Source organism: Haplochromis burtoni, unplaced genomic scaffold, assembly GCF_018398535.1.
Source record: "Haplochromis burtoni strain Fernald_Lab_line unplaced genomic scaffold, NCSU_Asbu1 Contig_71, whole genome shotgun sequence".
In the NCBI taxonomy this organism is placed as follows: Eukaryota; Metazoa; Chordata; class Actinopteri; order Cichliformes; family Cichlidae; genus Haplochromis; species Haplochromis burtoni.
Genome location: NW_024582432.1, coordinates 999,830 through 1,020,350, shown reverse-complemented (window position 1 = coordinate 1,020,350; position 20,521 = coordinate 999,830). Strand labels below are relative to the sequence as shown.

At 40.1% G+C, this 20,521-nt stretch overlaps 3 protein-coding genes and 3 non-coding genes across 8 annotated transcripts; 2 read left to right on the top strand and 4 right to left on the bottom strand.

The window, feature by feature from the left end:
- Positions 1 to 6: 6 nt before the first annotated feature.
- On the bottom strand, positions 7 to 11,177 carry daglb (diacylglycerol lipase, beta). 2 transcript variants are annotated; one of them, XM_042221643.1, is made up of 15 exons: positions 10,476 to 11,177; positions 10,223 to 10,374; positions 9,302 to 9,476; positions 8,928 to 9,195; positions 8,674 to 8,796; positions 8,464 to 8,591; positions 8,256 to 8,376; positions 8,074 to 8,157; positions 7,104 to 7,181; positions 6,938 to 7,018; positions 4,885 to 5,012; positions 4,577 to 4,645; positions 2,495 to 2,567; positions 2,147 to 2,400; positions 7 to 1,424 (listed from the first exon to the last, which is right to left on the bottom strand). In XM_042221643.1, exons 1-15 carry the CDS (start codon positions 10,568 to 10,570, stop codon positions 1,229 to 1,231), a joined length of 2,025 nt encoding a protein of 674 aa, XP_042077577.1. In that variant the 5' UTR covers positions 10,571 to 11,177; the 3' UTR covers positions 7 to 1,228. The 2 variants fall into 2 exon arrangements, with proteins under 2 accessions (XP_042077577.1, XP_005923854.1); XM_005923792.3 differs by having other exon boundaries at positions 8,256 to 8,382; positions 10,476 to 11,176.
- Positions 11,178 to 12,193: 1,016 nt separating this feature from the next.
- LOC102303952 lies at positions 12,194 to 14,847 on the bottom strand. The gene is made up of 3 exons (XM_005923796.3): positions 14,536 to 14,847; positions 13,390 to 13,478; positions 12,194 to 13,292 (listed from the first exon to the last, which is right to left on the bottom strand). Exons 1-3 carry the CDS (start codon positions 14,542 to 14,544, stop codon positions 12,560 to 12,562), a joined length of 831 nt encoding a protein of 276 aa, XP_005923858.1. The 5' UTR covers positions 14,545 to 14,847; the 3' UTR covers positions 12,194 to 12,559.
- mrpl58 (mitochondrial ribosomal protein L58) lies at positions 14,721 to 16,661 on the top strand. Of its 2 annotated transcripts, none has more exons than XM_005923795.3 (6): positions 14,721 to 14,867; positions 15,608 to 15,632; positions 15,730 to 15,789; positions 15,897 to 15,979; positions 16,146 to 16,315; positions 16,394 to 16,661. In XM_005923795.3, exons 1-6 carry the CDS (start codon positions 14,814 to 14,816, stop codon positions 16,476 to 16,478), a joined length of 477 nt encoding a protein of 158 aa, XP_005923857.1. In that variant the 5' UTR covers positions 14,721 to 14,813; the 3' UTR covers positions 16,479 to 16,661. The 2 variants fall into 2 exon arrangements, with proteins under 2 accessions (XP_005923857.1, XP_014189535.1); XM_014334049.2 differs by lacking the exon at positions 14,721 to 14,867 and adding an exon at positions 14,992 to 15,412.
- Positions 14,966 to 15,037, top strand: trnaq-cug. The gene has a single exon. It is a non-coding gene; the product is annotated as a tRNA-Gln (tRNA).
- A 162-nt stretch (positions 16,662 to 16,823) lies between the features above and the next one.
- trnam-cau lies at positions 16,824 to 16,895 on the bottom strand. Its single transcript has one exon. It is a non-coding gene; the product is annotated as a tRNA-Met (tRNA).
- Positions 16,896 to 17,263: 368 nt separating this feature from the next.
- Positions 17,264 to 17,336, bottom strand: trnar-ucg. Its single transcript has one exon. It is a non-coding gene; the product is annotated as a tRNA-Arg (tRNA).
- Positions 17,337 to 20,521: the final 3,185 nt, after the last annotated feature.

Genomic DNA, 20,521 nt, shown 5'->3' with positions numbered 1-20,521 from the left:
ACACACACACACACACACACACACATATTCACACATATATATTAGTTAAAACTCTTCATTATTGCTTACATTGATCTCGCTGCCTCTTTCAAATGAGCTGTCTACATTACATAACAATAGTCACTTTTTTTTTTCTTGAATTTGTGTTTAAAGTTAAAAATAGGGTAAGAACTAATGCCTCCTGGCCTGTTCATAATTACATCCCCCCAACTGACTCCTGTGGCTTCAGTCCGTGGATTAATCCCATTGTTAAGCTTTATAAAACTTGCTGGCTCTAAGATCAACAGGCTCCTCTCACTGAGAAACCCATTGTTTATTCAGAAGAGGGGAAAAATGAAAGAATAAAAAAGGTGTGCTTCACAAAAGAGTTTAATTGCATCCAGGAGTCCAACGCTTTCTACTGAGGATTTGAGATTGTTATGCAGGCATATTATAATATAATATATATATATCACCTGAAATGAGCAATATCCATGGCAAGTAAACAGGTTCCCACCTTTTGTGTAAGTACAATCTTTCTACTTCTTACACCAACACATTTATGTCAAACACCATGCACTATTCAAACTGCACTGAAGGAAAAAAAAAATCTCACTGTAAACAAGCTGTGCTCATCACCGTGTCTCTCAGCTTGGTTTCTGTAATGCATAGGCACTGTTCACCCTGATGTCTCAAGACATTAAACACAGGACAAGCTAACCGCAGCTACTACACAATGAAGGTGTGAATCCAGTACAGGTTTCTGTGGCGAAAGCTACCCCTTTATCACCCTGACTCAGTCTGCTCTCACTCTCTGAAGAGAAAGAAGATAAGAAAGGAGGGGGCAGCCTCTTCCAACCACACACCGCTCACACAGACATAAAAATCAACAACACCGGCATCACGGTAAAAACTGCAGCACTGTCAAATATTGTACACAACGCACATTCAAAGATCATGGCATTCAGATGCTCAAGGAGTAACTCAAAGTCAAAATACATAAAATTATTTGATATAAATCATTAAAAGTGCAATTAAACAAATGAAACTTGTGCTCCAGAGAGTTTTTCTTTACAAATAAGGTTCCCTCCATGGCGATCATAACAGGCTACGCTTTCACGTATTCTCTGATCAAATACTTGTATATTTGAAATCTTTGAAATTTCATAAGGCTTGGAGCCAAAATATGAGGAAATGGTGTAATTACAGGCCACGCGAAGACACAAGGAAACAGTCTCTATGGTACATTTCAGATAGCGTTGTGCTGGCTGTCGCTTAAAGATGAAGGGCACAGGGAAAAGGGCTTGTCCTTGGTCAGAGTGCCGAGTGCTCGGAGCACAATGTCGGGCATGTGATCCGTAAGCATCCTGGGGCTGATCAAAATACTCCGGAATGCCATTTCATTTGACCAGTCTGCACGGTACCGGACCTGGGAAAAGCAGGATCTAAGGAAAGTAGAGGACAGAGTGATCAAATAATTTATGTGCTTATCTCTCATAACACTATACGCATCTAAAATTATTAGTTAGGCTTAGGGGTTATAATGAACATGAACACATGACAGCCTAAACACAGTTTACAGACTACAGATAAATAATGGAAGTAGCTTGCTTTAAAAGAATGGGGGTATTTTTTCTAACGTCCAGCAGGGGGCGACTCCTCTGGTTGTAAAATGAACTGCATAGGAAAACTGCTCTCAGCTGTTTGATCCATGCCATCAGTAAATATTTTTCTGATGAGTTTATGTCTTCAGTTTCCAGTTTCAAGTCTTACTAAATGCAACACGATGTTGACTTTAGACATAACTTCTCTCATTAGTGTCCCAAAGAATTCAAATTGTCTATGCACAGTCGTACTCCATCAGTATGCAGTAACCCTTGGTCCTTCCCCCACACATCTAGTTTGAAACACTAGCATAGTGATCAAAAATACACAACTGGTCCTCATATGCTAAGCTAGTAAAATTGCCATTGGGTTCCCTAATTGCTTTACTGTTGAAGGGGATATGAAGTACTTTTGAACCGCAAACCAGTCAGTGATCAACCAAGAATGTGTCAAGAACTTTTGCCTTTCTTGAAAAAGAATTACAAGATACACAAAGTCATCAACACTTGGAAAGTCTGCTGTGAATCTGCTCATTGGAAACATGAAACATTTGCAGACCCACCTCCGTGTCGGCCCATCTTCTGTGATATGCAGAATGCGTCCCGGCAGGAAGAGAGGCAAGTGTGCAGGTGTGTGGGCGGGTGATTCATCTGATCCCAGGCTCTGATAGGAGGATGAGTGGCGAACGATTAGAGACTCCTCTCCCAGGAGGGGCTGGCTAAGCTCTTGCTCCCTCCTGTTATCCATCTCAGTGGGGCAGTCATCCGGGTCTCCGCCAAACAACTCATACCAACATCCCTGCAGCAGGATGCGGTACTGCAATGCAAACATGAAAAAGGGTCCAAAATTCACAAGTGCAACTTCATTTCCAGATAGTCTAAAGGCATAGGGCTATATGAAGGGTTCTTACTTTGGGTTTATTGCAGTTTGAAACTATTTTCAGTAGCTTTCTCTTCAGATCCTCCATGTTTGGAATGCTCAGTCTTAGCGGAAAACAAAACAAACAGAGACAGTTAATTGATTATAAGGTTGTCTGTGCAACATTCATAAAAACTCAAAAGATCACATTTGTCTGCAAACATTCACTAAAACAACTTGAGAAACTGGAGATTTTGTGTCGTACTCTGGTCCATCCATGCTTTTTCCCCCCCTACTGACAGGTGGTTGCCTGGGGGTCACTGACCAGTCAGTAGGCCTGTGTGATTGGGGCTTTAGCAATCATTTTCCCAGCAAATGTCATCGAACTCCAGCGAACTTTCCCTGGTGGCTCATAAACCCTTTTTATTGCTCGATGAACTGGTTTGAAAGAGGACAACAGTGAAAGATCCATGTTGGGTGGTAGCAAAATGTCTGAATTCACAAGCTGACATTTCCCTTGAGTAGCTTATAATCATAGGTGTGTAATTAAAAGTGACACGCTTTGCGTGACTTGTTGGGGTTTCTTTTTTGTTTTTGCCTGTGCTGTCCGGCAGTGTAGTGATCAGAATTGTTGTCTGAAAGCCAAACAAATTTATTTCCCCAAATGGACCATTACAGCTTTTGCTATACTGGTCCACTATTTTATTAGATTTTTATAAGGATTTTTTTTTTTTGAGTTAATATATTTTACAAATAGGGAATATTTTTTTTCCGCCCCCTCACATTTTTTTCCTCGATCAAATGAGTGTAGATCGGATTTTTTTTAACAAACAAACAAACACACACATAAAAAAACTCTACCATCAATATTATTTATGAAAAGTCTGGAATTTATTTTACTGTTTGTTTGATCTTTGTACTGGTAACCCAGAAGTGGAAAAAGTTTATGATTAGAATATGTTTTAAGAAAAAAGGAAGTTACAGCCTAAAAAACCTTCCGGTTATATTCTTCACATGAAACTTAATTCCTAAAGAAATGATTATTATTATCATCAGCATCATCATTTTCTAAGGTACTCTTACCATAATACAAAAAAAAAAAATGTTGGTAGAGTACAGGGAAGAAAATACTGATGAATCACAGACTGACGTGCGCGCTGTTTGTGAAATAAATGTAGTAATGTACCCACTTATCTGTTACAGCAGATATACTGCTAGCAATATGAACAGACAGAGCGATGGTTAGCCAGCAGCTGTAATGCTGCTGTGACATCGTTATTTCACAAAATTAGCTCATAGAATAACTTGAAAATAAACAGCTGCATTAATTAGCCAAATTAGCTGATGTTACTTACTTAAGATAGGAATTTGCTACTTCACACTGTTAGCAGCTAGTCTATGTTAGCAGGTGAGCTAGCATTAGCTAACAATGACATATTGCTAGTGACTGAACTAGCTCTTCCTCGTTGTCTTACTTATAGGACGAAAACAAACATCACTTTTTCTTTTTTGTCCTGATTTGAAGTTGGTTTGAGACTAAGTGGACAGAGACAGACTTCTTAGATTCTAAATATTTCAAGTACGTAAAATAAAAACACTCACGGCTGTTATATTACTTGATCACATTTTTGATTCCTTAATATTTAGATCACTTTAATAGCATCATGTATACAAACACATGAAAATATATTATTAGAAATCAACTTCGAGGAAATACTACAGAGTCTGAAAATGTTACGTTTTTTAAAACGTGTCACCATCTGTTCACACAAGTTTACATCCTTAGATATAGAAATTTGAGTTAAAATTTTGACGAAGGCTTAGAAAGTAAAGGAGTGTGTCAGTTACACTTGTATTCTCCTATGTGAGTAATAACAGGGTAGAGCCAAATATAGAATCATGCAGTAGTCTATAATAGTTTCACCACAGAACATTCATGCAGGCTTTTTGAAGACAGCACTGCTGTGTGCTAACACACAAATATACACGACCTTTAATGATCCACTGTGAACAGTGAAGATCAGTGTCACAAGCATCTATTCAGCATCACATACTGACTATGAGCTCTGAATTTAGTTACTCAATACATTCTGATTCCTAAGAAGTAAATAATGTAACGAGCTTTCCGTGTTACCTGGGAACCAGATCCTTTCCCAGGACCACTGAGACCACAAAGTCCTTGGAGTAATCAGCTAAAGCTTTACTGCACACAGAGAGGAAGTAGAACAAAAAACACATTAAGAAAACTGTCCCATACCTGACAGTTTACAAGCGTTATCAACTATTTAAATATGACATTACATACATCACATTAGCTGGGTGGCAAAGCAGTTTTTCTAATTACTGCTCAGCCACCCAGATCTTCCACCAGATCTGTCCACAGACAGCTGCCTGTAGCTGCCAATTAAAATCGGTCCTGACCTCAGACTTTGTCAGCCTTACCTTAGGAGGCCCCCTGGTGGAGAGAAGGCATAGCACTGCAGGGTGGGGAAGGAATTGCGCAAGAGGATAGCCAGCACTGAGGCTGCACCAGCACCCAAACTGTGACCGGTGATCACCAATTTATACTCCTATGAAAAACAGGAACACAAACACGTCATCTGTGTGGCTTCAAACAGAAGAAGAATTTTTATTTATATTTCTTCATACATTCTTATACAGTTCTGTATTGTGTATTTTGTTGTACAGTTATTTTATTTTCAACTTTAATTTATATATTTTATCTTATTCTCCCAGTTAAATTTACCCTTCATTCTAATTTGTGTTGTACAGTTATTTCATTTTTAACCTTAATTTATATTTTATTCCTTCCTAGTTAAATTTACCCTTTTTAATTTTTCATATTTATTTCCTATCTTATTCATAGCCTTTCCTTTTTTGTTTTCTTTAGGTCACGAGCAGTTGTCCAAGCATTTCACTACATATCGTACTGTGTATGACTGTGTACGTGACAAATAAAATTTGAATTTGAATTTGAGAAGGGAGACAACTGCCCGTGTGCACACACACAGAAAGCAGAGCTGTTATTTTCCCATATAGGAGGGAAAAAAGCAGGCCAGTTTTATATTTTCAGATTATCTCACAAATAAAATCTTGTGAGTTTTTTAATAGAGTTTCCAGCTGAAACACACATTTAAACAATCAAACCAACTTTGCAGCCCCTTCAAACTTTAAGCTCATTTTCTGAGAATCCACAAGTGAAAACTTCAGAAAGTGTTTTTTGGGTAAATTTTCAAGGGTGTTGACATCACAACGTGGGATAAAAATGAACGTTACATTTGAAATTCTCTGCACTCAAGGTTGCAAAACTGAGAAGGCTGAGTTAGAGCGAATTAGGTGCGGTTTGCAAGTTTAACTGACAACTTATGGTGACACTGTGAGACACGTGCAAATTCTTGATAATCGCAGTATCATATATGGTTTTACCAACTGGTTATCATGAGCATGTGAAGCTTAGCTGGTGCCGCAGAATGAATCCAAAGGAGAATATACATCGAGTAGTAAAAATGTTTTTTCTTATGTGCAACAACCTACTAACAACTTTCTGATGTTGAAAAAAGTTGTTTTTCCTTCATGTTGGGCTTGGTTTGGAGCCACAACCCTGTGATTGTTCTCTTGGCTCTTGCATCACACGTTTTACCAGATTAAAAAGCAGAACTGTTATAAAGCTTTAAGCATAAGTGGATTGAGCACATTGGATAATTTAATAATTCTTTATTATATGACTACATTCAAAGATACCATTGACTCTTAAGGAATCATGTGTTGAAGATGAGTCTCGTTTCACAATGTAGGTAAAAAGGACACCTTTGAGATCACATAACTTGTTCTGACCAAACACCAATCCCCCTTTGGGATTTGGCCCCTGAGAGTTTAACCAAAATAAGGGGGTTTTTTTTCTTTTCAATGAATTATCAGAAAACAGCTCAAACATCCAGGATAGCAACGTTTGTTTTCTGTTCTTCTTGACATTAAATCGGTGCAGTTTTTATACAAGTCCTGTGACACTGATGTTCAGGTGGTTATGAAGAAAAAAAACCTGGTTTTTAGCCTGGAAAAGGTTATGTTGCTCTCTCTTGTGGCCAAGCATCAAGGATCACAAATGGTGGACATTTGGACACACCCTTGTGTACTTCAAGCACCAGTAACTCAGACTGACTTTATAAATAAAACTGAATTGAATTTTCTGAAGTGTCAATTCACAAGAACAGTCGCCTCAGGGTGTTTTATATTGGAAAGACTTTAAAATATTAGAATAAAAAAAGAAAAATCAAATGACCCTCTATTAGCAAGCACTTAGCGACTGTGGGAAGGAAAAAAAAAACCTTTTAACAGGAAAAAACACAAACAAAACCCCCAAAAGAAAACTACTGATTCTCAGGTGGTTTAGTGGGAAGTATTACCTGATCTTTGATGAAATGATCTAGTTGTGATAAAACTAAAATAACCTAAAGTGCAACTGAAAGGTAGCCTCTGCCCCAGTTACATTTCTTACCGGTGCAATGGAGAAAGCCTGGTTCAGGATGCCATCGTTCACCAGCCTCTTGTAGACGTAACCCGCTGCCTGGCTGATGCCCTGCAGGAGACACAGACATCTGCTGAATCTGGCAGGAACCTCAACAATGACAACCTTGGAGAGCTGTATTTAAATGAATGTTCACCTTGTGGGCGTAGCAGGCTCCCAACACTCCTTCTACAGGCAGGTTCTCACATTCAGCAGACAGGTCTGTGAGGACATCCTGCAGGAGACATGAAGTTTAAATCTCTTGTGGGTAAAAATCATTCAGCTCCTTCCTGAAGCTCCAGACTCATAAGAAGAAATGTTAAATTATTCCAAATCTAATCACCATTTCACCTACATCACTCACATGTGTCGACACTCAGTGATGCAAACACACCTTCTTTCACTTCAACTTTGTTTTTGTATAACTGCTATTGAGTGAGTGCTGAAGGGTCACATGGCATCAGATGGGGACATGAGACCTATATTTATCAGTCTATCCTTTCACTGACTTTTCAGTTCGTTGAACACAAAAAGAGGGAAGTGATACTGAAAATTAAGAGACAAGAATAGACAGTAAGCATTACAAATGTGGCTCTGAGTGTATTCTTTGGATTTTGTATCTGTCACACAGAAAAGGCCGGTACAAAAACTGCTTTTTTCAAAATATGAACAAAGGGAATGTCCACCATTAATGTGATGGTGGATAGCTCTGTTCTCTCAGAGGGATGAAAAAGAAAATGAGTTGAAAATACACATGGGTTAGCCACTTAAAGTTTGTGTATGAGGAAAGCACCACGCACAGATCAGTCATGATTCTAAAATCACCACCATATAATTGTATTGTTTCATATCTCATGCTGCCAGAAAAAGACTTCTGAAGGTGTCCTGTGATATAAAGCAAGGCAGATTGGTGGAGTGACATCAAAGCCTGCCAGCAAGTAAACACAAGACAGGAAATCTCATGTCTAGCTGGTTAGCATCAACTTTCAAAATAAGGATGAGAGGGCTGTCTGTGGGGAAAGGAAGAAAAAAAACAAACCAAACATACAACAAACAATCCATACTTAGACAGCTGATACCCCATACTATTTTTGGGAAAAGGGGGGAAAAAATAGGTCCCAACTCACTTTCAGTGAAAGAGTTCCTCTGACAGCCACCAGAATCGCCTCCCTCTTATGATCCAGAGCCACGAAGAAGGGGATCTCATAGATCTGCAACATACCACGTGTGCTTAGATGTGCTGTCGTGAGGCTGGAGGTGGCCTTCAACTTGAACCTTATGTAACATAAATGACGAGTGAAACCCCCACCTGGTTGTGGAAGCTGACGTGGATAAAGTCTCTGTACTGCAAACCAGTGGTTTGTAGGATGGATGAGAAGTGGCAGCCGAGGTGATCTCCTCCAACGATTTCGTCCTCGGCTACGCGACTCCTGCAGCTGAAACACGTGCACGCATTAGGATTTGGGTTACTCATCTCACCAAAGGTTCCGCTGATTCCAACGCGCACAGCATCTTACCAGTCTCCACTGAGCTTGCAGGGCCCGGTAAAGAGGTTGGAGTAAATGTACAGCGGCCAGCCGTAAGCCGCCGCAGCAAACTGCATCCAGTGGGTGGCTTTCTCCAGCTCGGCCTCCAGATCTTCTCCCTTGAAATGGTAAAAGACAAATAAGTAGGACTCTGCTTTGCTGGTTTCACAGCATGAGCTCGACTTCATCTACATGACTTACTACAGGAGAGGAAGGGCTGTGAGGGACTACGACATCAGGATCTCTGCTTCGCTCCATCTTATCCTGCTCCTGGTGCAGCAGAGCCAAACCGGCTGCTATGTCACTTGGAACTAGATCTGTGTCCTGCAGCATGACAGAGAGGATCTCACAGTGGGTTTTGCATCAGTGGAAATTATATTCGACGCAGCTTATTTTAATGTTAAACACATTCTTTTTTTCAGCCTGTATTCTGCTTCGTTTCAAAAATCTCTTACAGAGAAGAAGCTGCTGAAGAGCTGAGAGATGCTGGAAAACGCTGCCCGGGAGCTCTCGTCCTGCGGCAGGCAGCAGCATAGGAGCCGCAGCCTGCTCTCCCACACTTTAACAGCGAGTGAGCGAGCCGTGGATAGAAACTGGGTGCCCTCGCTGCTCTGCATGTCTCGCACTCCCAGCGGCTCCATGGCAGGAGGCTGAGGACGAGGGTTTCCCAGTGGGTCAAAAACAAACACTACCCCCACGGCCGTGAACAGCAGGATGATCCAGCTGTTGCCACAACAGAAACAAGCGGGGGGGAAAAAGGTTGATCAAAGCAACGTTAACTAATTAACTAGTTGAATAAACCAAAAATCCTCACACCTGAACAACCTACCTGGCGACAACTGCCAAGATAACGGCTCCTACCGTGGCAGGATCACAACCACGGCCATCATCCGACACCCAGACAGCTCCCAGACAGGCCCACACCAGCTCAGGGACATACAGTATCGCCCGCAGGTACACCAGCGCAGGCATAGAGCGCCGCGGGCCGGGGTTTGTAATGGTACCTGACAGAGTAAAAATTAATTTACACTAAAGATACAGAAAGAAACTTCCATAACAGACAGGCAGATCTTTAAATGTGCAACATATAAGAGTGTTAGTTTGAAAACTTTCAAATCAGTAAAATTGTTTCTGCAAAGAGCCAATCACCAGCCAAACCAGAAAACATTTGAGCCAATCACGTGTTGGACTGATGCATGCTATGGTCTGCGACAGTTTTAACTGTTTTCATCTAAAGTTGGAAAAGACACACTCCTTCTCGAGCACGGTCTAATGCATGGGTTAGGATTTGCCAATTTTCCCCATCAGAAAACTCTTACACAATAAAAAGGAGATGCTCAATATATGTTGCTAAAGAAGCAAACGGGAAATGACTCAATGGCATTGTTCAGTTCAGGGTTCACTTCAGTTGATCTAAAATGCTGCTGCAAGAGTACTGACAGGGACTAGAACGAGACAGCATATTTCTCCGATACTGGCTTCTCTTCATTGGCTTCCTGTTAAATCCAGAACTGAATTTAAAATCCTGCTCCTCACATTCAAGGTCTTGAATAATCAGGCCCCAAATTATCTTAATGACCTTATAGTACTGGGTACAGCATCACCCAATTAGAGCTCTTCGCTCTTAGACTGCAGGCTTACTTGCGGTTCCTAGGTTGCTCTGTTACAGTTCAGTCATTTTCAGGTTAAGGTTGTGGCCCTTGTGTGTGCACTAAGGAGCCAGACCTCTAATGAACCCCAACTAATTTACCTTGAGCACTGATGTAGACAATAGCACACAGTGAGAGGATGATGAGTGCCAGCACAACCAGCAGTCCAACCAGGTAGCTATGAAGAACTGCTCTCCCGTTACATTCGAAGTGACCCTTGTGATAAATGAATAACACCATGGTGCCAATCCACCTGGAGAAAGACAACAACAAAGTCGGTTATATTAATGCGCCGAGTTAGGCAGGCTTAGGTTAGCAAAGGTGTTTCAGTATTCACGAGAGTAATCAACATACCAAAGTATACGGATGAACAGTTCAAAGGAGCCCGGGAAGACCAGGTCGTCGCTGGCTATCCCCCAGCGCCGACCAAACACCACCATTCCAGGCATTTTGCAGGTAAACAGCGGAGATCTCTCACTGAGGATGGCTTCGGCGCTACACGGTGGAAAGGCTTCTCTTGAGCAACACAAAGTTCACGTCATGCATGACTTCACTGACAAAGCAACAGCCAACCCAGCTGGCAACGATCTTCACCCACTGGTGTCTCATCAAAATTCCAACGTTGCATAATTATCCAATACGATCTAGACCCCACACCGCTAACTCCACCCTGGCGCTTGTGTCAGCTACACCCGACAAGACCGACCTGTGACTCTGTTGTTCTAAGACGTATGCGACCTGCTGGCACTTGGGTTGGCTAGCATAAGACCGTGCAACTAATGCTGTTAATGGGACAGCCTGCAGGATGCTACGCGATTAGCATCTAACCTTAGCTAAAAATACTATCGAGCTATTCCGAGAAACTAAACACAAATACCAATGACAAGGACTAGCTACTTAGCTAGTAATGTGTCAGCATATTACTGAGTACGCCATGTCGCCCGATAAATGTTGGGGAAACAAAAAACGGATACATTTGAGTAGGTTTGGGTTTGTTTTGTCAGGAAAATTAGCAGTGTCCGTCCGCATATGTTTTCCGGTGAAACAGGGACAAACTAGAGTTCCGCTTTCTTGTTCACCATACAGACAGAAATATAGCTCTCTTCTGTTGAGAGTTTCCAGCTGAAGCACGATTTCATAACACGAGATACTGGAGGAAGTATTGTCGATACCTATACCGATACAGATACTTTTAACTTAAAGGCAGCTTAAGAGCAGCATGACATGACTTATGAACTAAATTATCATCAACCTGTCAAAACACGTTTTTAATGACTGTTCATTATTATTTGAATGCCTGAATAGTTAATAGGTAATCAGTCTTCTAAAGCAACAGCTATCACAAAAATAAAACTTGTTAAGTGTGACTTATTGAAAGTATTTACACAGACATGTCTCCTTTCTGATGTATGTATGTATCTAAGTATAGATCCTATCGCACAGTATCGATCCAATACATATGCCAGTGTTGGTATTGAATCTACCAATATTTGGATACCACTTCTAGTAATGGCTGCATGGTACAAATGGGCTTCCTTCTTTGATTTCTCAAGAGCATTTTATACAATATAGCCGCTCCTGAGAGAGAAGCTACGGGAAATGCCAGAAACATTATCCCACCATCTCTGGGATTACTGACTGCCTGACAGATTTTAGATGAGTAAATTATCATTTTGCCACGTTGCCACAGGGGGTGACAAAGATTACGTGTGTGTAATGTATGGCTTTAATTGAATTCAATTTTATTTACATAGCGCCAAATCACAACAACAGTCACCTCAAGGTGCTTTATATTGTAAGGTAGACCCTACAATAACAGGGTCAATAAATCGATCAATAAACACTCTCCTGTGAAGTTTATGGTCTTAGTCATTAGTTACAGTTCTTATTTGGTTCCTCATGAAGAGTTAAACTGATTATGAAAAAGACTGGGCATGTTTTAGAGCATTGTGGTTTTGTGACTCTTACATATGAGCATGCAGTGTCCTTCATTCCTAAATCAGAGCCACCAATTAAAATGAGCTAAAATAGATAAATAAATAAATGTGGGGGGAAAAAGAGCTGGTGATAATCAAAATACACAAGTTGAGGCTTCAAACGCATAATGCGGTTTCCATCTTTATTACACAGTATATGGTTTTGTTGCTATATTTTTATGTCACTCAAGAGATACCATACTTACATACATATGACTCTCACTGCAGTTTGTTGTTTGTCTACAATATTATTTGCACGCACGTCTTTGGATGTACATTTAGTTTCAGGATATGATGAAACCATCGAGGATCCAAAAAAACTTGACAGCTTACTCTGATCAATGTTCAATGTTTTATTACAATAGTCCAAATATAACAAATCCTCCTTAAATCCTTCAAGATAAACATTACTTAAAAAAAGACAAATTTAATAGCTCATCTTCAGATCTCTCAGGATAAATATTAGAGAAGGGGGGCAATCATAAATTGAGGCTTGCCATTAAAGAAATCACGTTTTTGGCATTCGCTGCTGACAAAGTTGTCACCAAATCTCTTTTTTACAGCAGAAGCCATGGAGGACAGCCTCTTCCGGACACCATCACCCTTTCTGTTCATCAAAGATGGAATCGGTTTTCCATCGTCCTGGCTGTTTTCATCAGTGTGACGTGATTTCACATCTCTGAACGGAGCAACCTTGGATGACCTCTTGGAGAAAAGCCTCTTCAACAGGTTGTCAGGTTTCCGTGCAGACGCTGTTAGCCGTGTTTTCAGTCCTTCTGCAACAGCTGCTTCAAAGGCAACATCCCCAGAGTCCAGGGCAGCAAGCAGAAGGTATTTGGAGCCAAACTGTGTGCAAAGGTCTTTGTAGATGGGGATGAGCATTTTGTCAAAGGCTTTTGGGTCAGTAAACCGTAAGTCAAGAGGGGTTCTCTCTCTCACACGTGCCTCTAATTTACTCAAGTCCACATTGCTTTTTGGTGTGTGGGTCTTTATCTCAATGTGAGCCACCAACTGCTCGGTAAACAACTTGAGGAAAAACCTCTCCTCCTCTATCAGCTCCTCTGAAGAAGCCGTGCCACAATTAAAAGGTTGTGGAAGTGTATTTCGACGATCTGAGACGTTTGAGCTCTGTAACGGAGGGCAAATGATGTCTTCCAATTCTGGCTCGACACATCCAGGTAAATACATCTGCAGCCTAGAATAACAATTAAAAATGATTAAGAAAACCAAATGAGTATATGCTCATAATTTCAATTTCTGGGTGTACTGATGAGTTTAGACTTGTTTCTTACACATGTGACACATCTCGCAGGCATGGGGTGGCGATTGTTTCACAGTCCAACTGAGCAGGCCCCAGTCCTCCAGCTCCATCAGAGGGAATCTAGAAAAGAAAGACAACCACATTTCAGCAAGCAAGAGATCTCGAAAAGCTCTCAGTTTTACACTTTTAAATCATCACTTTAAAATCAGCCGCTGCTTCATGCGGCCGCTCACGAACCAAATCTGGGAGTAGGCTGCATTGAAACACCACATATAAACCCCAGTGACACCGTGTGCTAAGATTATATAGCAGAAATAAATAAAGACTACATTTTGTATTTTCATTTTTTCATGTAAGAAGTCAGTGTTACTATGGCCTCTTTGATGGGGGCAAATGTTTTTGAGATGGATTAATGATACATCAAGAACATACATCAAAAAGTCAAGAACACTTTTTGTCTAAATATAGATAACAGATATAAAAATATATTACTACATTAAAATCATGTTAACAGAATCATGCAATAAGATCACATAGACAATATATATATATATATTTAAAAGTAACCAAAACTTTTAAATAAAGCTTTCGTTGCTATGGGGGCATTTGTTTATTTTTTTGCAAATCTTCTACTGTTTCTATTGTTTGAAATGAGTTAAAAGTACATTTTACTCAAACAGATTGATGATTTGACGAGTCTTACATTGATACAGACAACATCTGTTAACAGAAGTTGCAATATTACCAGATTTAACAACAGATCATAACAGAAATACGCAAAAAGATCGTGTAAAGACCACATTTGAATAATTATTTAACATGAAGAGAAACAAAATCCCTCATATGTTCTTCTTCATTTTTAGGTATCATTTTAAATTTAAATGTAGTCACCGTTTGATGGTAATGCCATTAATACAAACAAGATGCCTGTAGTTGTTTGCTAGCTAGCAACCATGACATTACCATGGGTTGTTCATATTCAGTTTAAACAAATAACCTAGAGATACAATTAATTTAAGTTTAAGTTTACAGGTAGCAGAGGAAACATACTAAATATCCCAAAAAGTTCCCTCCTTATCTCATAATCACTTATAAAGGATTTTATCGAAAGACAAATATGAGTGGCCCTATGTTTTGATTCAAATGTGTGCGATAAATCAAAGTGTGTATCTTCTACCTTGTTCATTTTAGAGCCGCTGTTTAATCTGAGCAATTCAGCACTTTGTCCAAAAAGTAAATTTCTCCTTCAGTCAGTTTTGCACAATCTGCACTTTTTCCAGCTAGCCGTCTCCTCCGAGTACTTTCCACAACGAAGGTCAGTGAGAAAGTGAGATCCGTTCCATTTGCGTCATTTAAAAGGTCAGGGTCGCCTTCCAGATACATCGGAACCCTAATGTCAGAACCTAGTTCAGACTAAAGCGGGAAAAACAGGATTTGTTCGTAGCAACAGGTGACATGGTAATATGCCAGCTAGTGGAGCCATTAAACAAACTCAGGCCTCTGCATCATGTGAGTTAATATTGTATTAATAATTTATGTGTCAACGGTAGTAGCGTGATCTTTCTTTCTCGTGGTTGAATACATAAAAAATTGACACTCGCACGTGTGGTTCCATGGTGTAATGGTTAGCACTCTGGACTCTGAATCCAGCGATCCGAGTTCAAATCTCGGTGGAACCTGACTTTTTCTTAATGTTTCTGCTTGCAAACATGTGGACCAAACCCAAATGTAAATTAACATGTATCTCACTAGCACACACACAGCTTTAATACTACTAACAAACCTCGACGTTTGGTGTGGAATATACCAGCACACATACATGTGCTACCGTCACGAGACGCAGCAACAGCTACACGACGTTCTTTCGACCGTCGTGAAGACGTCACTCCAACATGGCGGCCTCCATTGCGCGACGTTCCTATGTGTTTTGTCGTTGTGTAGGAATAAACGTGATTAGGCAGCATGTAACATTACGGAATGTTGTACTGAGGCACACTAACAACACTTTTCAGTCGAGTGTTAGTTACGGGACCCGAGAGGCAGCCGGCACACAGGTCAGTAAAATAAACGCGAACAGTTTCTGTCTTTCTGTTGTAGGAATAATGCCTCTGAAAAGTCCCTTAAAAGGGACTAGCTTACCTACTGTTTCCGAATAAAACTTATTGGATGTATTGAACGTAGGGTGTGTTTAGTTTGAGTAGTTTAAGTTGTTGCCATCGAGAAACAGGTTTTATTTTGACTTTTTTCAGGAAACCCAAGTTCACATTCCAGTAGGTAAGGACAAACAAACATATTTTCAAGAGGAATCACATATAAATGTCATGTCATCTATACGGTGTATTAATCCATATGGTCTTGTGTTATGTATTAGAACGTTTGACGGTATCTTACAGCAGAAGCAGCGGTCCTGGGGGTCAGCATGTCAACAAAGGTTACCACAGTTTAATTTTAAATGAAAAAAAAAAAAGCTTTCTGGTGCATAATTAGTGCATAACATAGTGCATGTTAATAAGATGGTCTACCATTTTCAATCCACAGTCAGCACAAAAGCAGAAGTCCGATTCCATGTGCAAACAGCAGAATGGATCCCAGAAGATGTTCGGAAAAAAATCCTTGAAAAGGTTTGTTTTCACATACTGCGAGTTAAGAAATATGTCTGACTTGTTGATGTCAATTTCATTCATTTCTACTCTTGCATCACAGTTAACAGAAAATACAGTTGTTCTCTTTGCAGATTATTTTTTTAACTTTTTAATTTTCACCCCTCACTTTGATGTTGCTGTGCAGAACAAAACCCGAATCACTAAGGCCGGGGAACTGCTGGTGACCTCAGAGCTGAGTAGGAGTCAGCAGAGAAACCTTTCTGACTGCATACAGAAGATCTCTGCTATCATAGCAGAAGCCAGTGAGAAGCCCCATGAGCCAACAGCTGAAGACATCGCTCTTAGGGCAGCAAGGTACTGCTTAGAGTGGCATTATTTTGTTGTTGATCTACTTTAAAAATGGCTAAATTTGACCTGAAATGTGTTGTGCAGGTTGGAAAAGAGGAACAAGGAGCGCCTCAGAAAGAAGAAGATTCATTCAGCTACCAAGCAGAACAGACGTGTGGATTTTGACTAAGTGGATGACTGTTATACTTCTCCCTCCTGCGATTTAGTGGCTATAATAATCAATCCTGTGATTTTATACTTATACTATTTATTAAGTGGTTGATGTACATATTGGGTTTTTGTTGTTGTTTTTGTTGTTGTTTGTAAAATAAACACTGAAAGCGTTTCATAATAAACACCAACAATGTTTTAAGTGAAGACTACTTTTAACTAAGAATGCTACTTTAACACACTAGGTTTAACGACACTTATAAAATTACGCTTATAGTAATAATAAACAGCACTTTGTTGACGAGAGAAGAGCCAAGGGTTATTCTTTCATGAAAAAAAAAAAAAAAAAAAAAAAAAGAAGGCTTAGCAGAGGATGGTTTCGATCCATCGACCTCTGGGTTATGGGCCCAGCACGCTTCCGCTGCGCCACTCTGCTGCCGATGGTGAGGGGAGTGATTATTTCTGTATTTAACTCACTGTTGTACGTGTTTGTTGTTGCCAGAACTGACTGATAAGATTGCTAGTTTTTGTAACATTAGTGTCTTAATCTTAAAGAATAATCGTTTTCGCTAGTAAGTTAACCATAACGTTAGCGTTCGCTTGGACGGATACCATCAATCATTATTAGCTTCAGTAGGAGTTCCGTTTCACATACACAACATCTTCATTTCGTTTGGCTTTTAATTTTAACATTGACTCAAGGACACAAACATTCCAAAAAACTGCTGTCGTTTGGTGGAAGGTTAGCTGTCTAAGAGCAACTGAATCGAAAGCGAATTTGGCGGCTGCGACATAAGCAAAAGTCGACCACGAAGGGACTCGAACCCTCAATCTTCTGATCCGAAGTCAGACGCCTTATCCATTAGGCCACGCGGTCAGATTGATAGACGAGGAACCCAAGTATATCCAAATACCTAAATATATAACTATACGACGTCGGTACTTTATTTTCTACCACTATTTCAACCTCTATTACAACACAAATGATGTTATACCTTATAGAACAGCAGCGTTTTATCAGTAGCTGTTGATGAGAAAACTTTCCCTGTACTCACAAAATGTGCTGAAGTCTTGTGGTTTCTTTACTACTCCAATAACACATCAGCTAAAGTCACTTTAAAAAGTGGCACAGAGATGGGAAGCAACACAGTACAAATACTTTGTTACTGTTTACTTTCTTCGTTAACTTTTCAGATACCTGTACTTTACTTAAGTAGTTATTTTTCTGACAACCTTTTACTTTAGCTCCCTATATTTTTAAACAAATACCTACACTTTATATATCTGACTTGTATATGGCCCACAATGCAAAATGAGTTTAACATCCCTGCCCATATCTGGTTTATGCAGTCAATTCTCTGGACAGGGGATAACCTAGCCTTCCTCTTACCAGCCATCACCTCCAACTCATCCTATGGTGTGCTGGAGTGTTCCCAACTCAGTATTGTGATAGAATTTCTCCAGCTTCCCCAGGGTCTCCTTGCAGTTTTGTATGACTGAAACACCTCACTTGGTGGAACGATCAGTAGACAATAGAGTTGGGCCTATAAATCCAAATATCAATGGTGTGGAGCAATACAAGCGCGACAGGATCGATACTTTATTTCTATGCTTCTGAACGCTTCCTGGATGACCAAACTCTTCCTTTCTTGTGGCCACTTCCAGTCTCATTATTTCCGTCATAACCAACAGCTTGCAGCCACCAAAAAAGGAATGGAGATCAACTAATTTGTGTGACTGACATGACATTATCTCACCGGGTCAGGGAGAGAGGTTTGTGTGAGAGGAGACCTTAGGGTCTGATCCGCACATGCATAAACTATTTCTAGAGTCAGGAAGTGTTACTTACTCAGTTTAATTACACAACAAATACAAAGAGACTGAATGCATTATATAAATGCTTTATTAACAGGGTAAAGTAAGTCTTACTTCAGTAATAATAGGAACTAATACCAGATTAGACTAAACATTAATGCAAATGTCTTATGAAGTAATAATGCACAAGTTTCAACTGGATAATAAAAGTAAAGCAAATTAAATAAATTTATTCTGACAGTATGTTATCAACATTCACATATCGGCACTGAAAATTAAAAAAAAGAAAGAAAAAAGAAAAAATTCACACAAAAAAAATCAAAATACAGGTACAGTTTTAATGTTACCTATCCTAAATATGAAAAGATGAGGCGTCAGACATTTTAAGTGCAATAGGTAAGTCATTACAGTACAGAAACCCCATGAACCTGGTAGAATAATAACAGGCTCTGGTTTGGCATTGCTAACACGTGTTCTCTCATCACGCTTGGATCATTCGAAATGACACGAGCGCCGACCTCAAACGCACCACAGTTTGTTCACTAACTGTTTTCTGGGTTGCACACAAAATCCATTATCCACAGTGGGGTTTTTTCTCTTCCTAAAAACACACATGAGCCTTAAACACTAGTTTACGATCCCTCCGGTGTTAGCTGTGTCCATTTGTCCTCCACGACGCTGAAGAGCTGTGTATAAAATATATAACCGTAATAACATTCATTATAACAAAGGTTTACATATAGGAGGTTACCAAGAAAAAAGGCATAGTTATTGTATATTGTGAAAAAGGTGCAATATGTTGCAGGTTAGCTTTATAGTTTGGTAAGACTGCTAGGTGTTAGAAAAAGCCCTGGTTTGAAGCCTTATACCGGTTACACGTCAGCTATTAAGTGTGAATGACTAACTATATAAAATCTACTTCCTCACAAACCTTCATGCCGTCTTCATTCAGTTGTCACCCCAGCAACCAGAAATCCTCATGCTTTATATTTACTGTATTCTGTATGAAAGCTCATAATGCCCAGGAAACAGTGAAAACAGCTATCTGCAGAGATTGTCCTTTTGCAACTCATCTCTAAGTCAGAAGCTTTGTAGCATTTACTGGGCCTATCACAGATCAGTCGGTATTAGCATTTTTGTTGTCAGATTTGTGCCAATATGCAAACTTTAAACAGAACATAGGTAGAAAATATTACTGGGGTAATTTGGAAATGGTAGCGATGGGCTCTGAAGAAGCTCTCAGTACTGCCTGCAGCCAGGGTTGCCAGGTCTTTCATTTTCCTGCACGTACTTTTTAAGCACTGTTGCAAACAGCTGGTTGGGAACAGATATTCCTTATGAACCTCGACTTTAGCATTTTGGCTGTTGCTGTCTTGTTAGATATATAGTATTAATAATACTAGCACTTCAATCAACAAAGGAGGTGCACAAGCTGTTAGTAGAATTAATCAACAGCAAGTCAAGCTATTTTTTATGAAAGGGAGACAGGTGAATCGGTGAAGATGCAAGGAGTTTTGAACGTAGAGGAGTTTAAATCATCCAAAGCAGCAGAGTGCACAAGAGAGGAGAAGAAGAGAGTGCAGGGAAGGTGGAGTTAGTAGATTTGTGACAGGAAGATAACAGTAACAGTGAAAGCTGATAACAAAAAGACAGGCAGTGGAGCTGGAGGTAGCAGAGTTGAAGATACAGAGCCTTTATTTGGGTGACCAGGAGGGGACAGGATCGGAAGGGAGTGAATTAGAGGAAAAGCTCAGGTTTTAAGTGAGGTAAGGCTGATAAGGTTTGTACAGACAGAAAGGCGTAATAGTGGACAAAGGATGCTGAAGATGGAGCTGCCAGGTTGGAAAGGAGGAAGAGCACAGAGAATATTCATGGACGCAGTGACGGAGGACATGCAGATGGTTAGTGTAACAGAAGAGGGTGCTAGGGACAGGGTGAGAGATCGAGGCAGATGATCCACTGTGGCCGAAGAGCAGACCAAAATGGGTTTTAGTACCAAATTGTAAACGTGCATTTCCTCCAGAGGTGGGCATTTTTCCATCAGAGTTTAGGGGGACTGACTTGCTTTTGCAGCCTCAATTTTGGACCCTTCTGGCCCTTTTTGTTTTAATGTTTTATCACATACTAGAAACCCTGTCTGCAGTACCTGCACCGTGTTACGTTCAAATAAAATCTTAAACAAGTACTAGTTGTATATATGCTGATCTATGCTATACAAACTGTGGATATATGCAATGTTGTCCAAAT

Excerpts from the sequence above, each read along its gene's own strand:
- daglb (XM_005923792.3), bottom strand. The coding sequence starts at position 10,570 with ATGCCTGGAATGGTGGTGTTTGGTCGGCGCTGGGGGATAGCCAGCGAC. Across the intron at positions 9,477-10,222 it reads TGTCTACATCAGTGCTCAAG|GTACCATTACAAACCCCGGC; the intron begins GTAAATTAGTTG and ends TTACTCTGTCAG. Across the intron at positions 8,592-8,673 it reads ACAGCCCTTCCTCTCCTGTA|GGAGAAGATCTGGAGGCCGA; the intron begins GTAAGTCATGTA and ends TACCATTTCAAG.
- LOC102303952 (XM_005923796.3), bottom strand. Across the intron at positions 13,293-13,389 it reads CTGCGAGATGTGTCACATGT|GCTGCAGATGTATTTACCTG; the intron begins GTAAGAAACAAG and ends TTGTTATTCTAG.
- mrpl58 (XM_014334049.2), top strand. The coding sequence starts at position 15,251 with ATGGCGGCCTCCATTGCGCGACGTTCCTATGTGTTTTGTCGTTGTGTA. Across the intron at positions 15,633-15,729 it reads CCAAGTTCACATTCCAGTAG|AACGTTTGACGGTATCTTAC; the intron begins GTAAGGACAAAC and ends GTTATGTATTAG. Across the intron at positions 15,980-16,145 it reads GGAAAAAAATCCTTGAAAAG|AACAAAACCCGAATCACTAA; the intron begins GTTTGTTTTCAC and ends GTTGCTGTGCAG.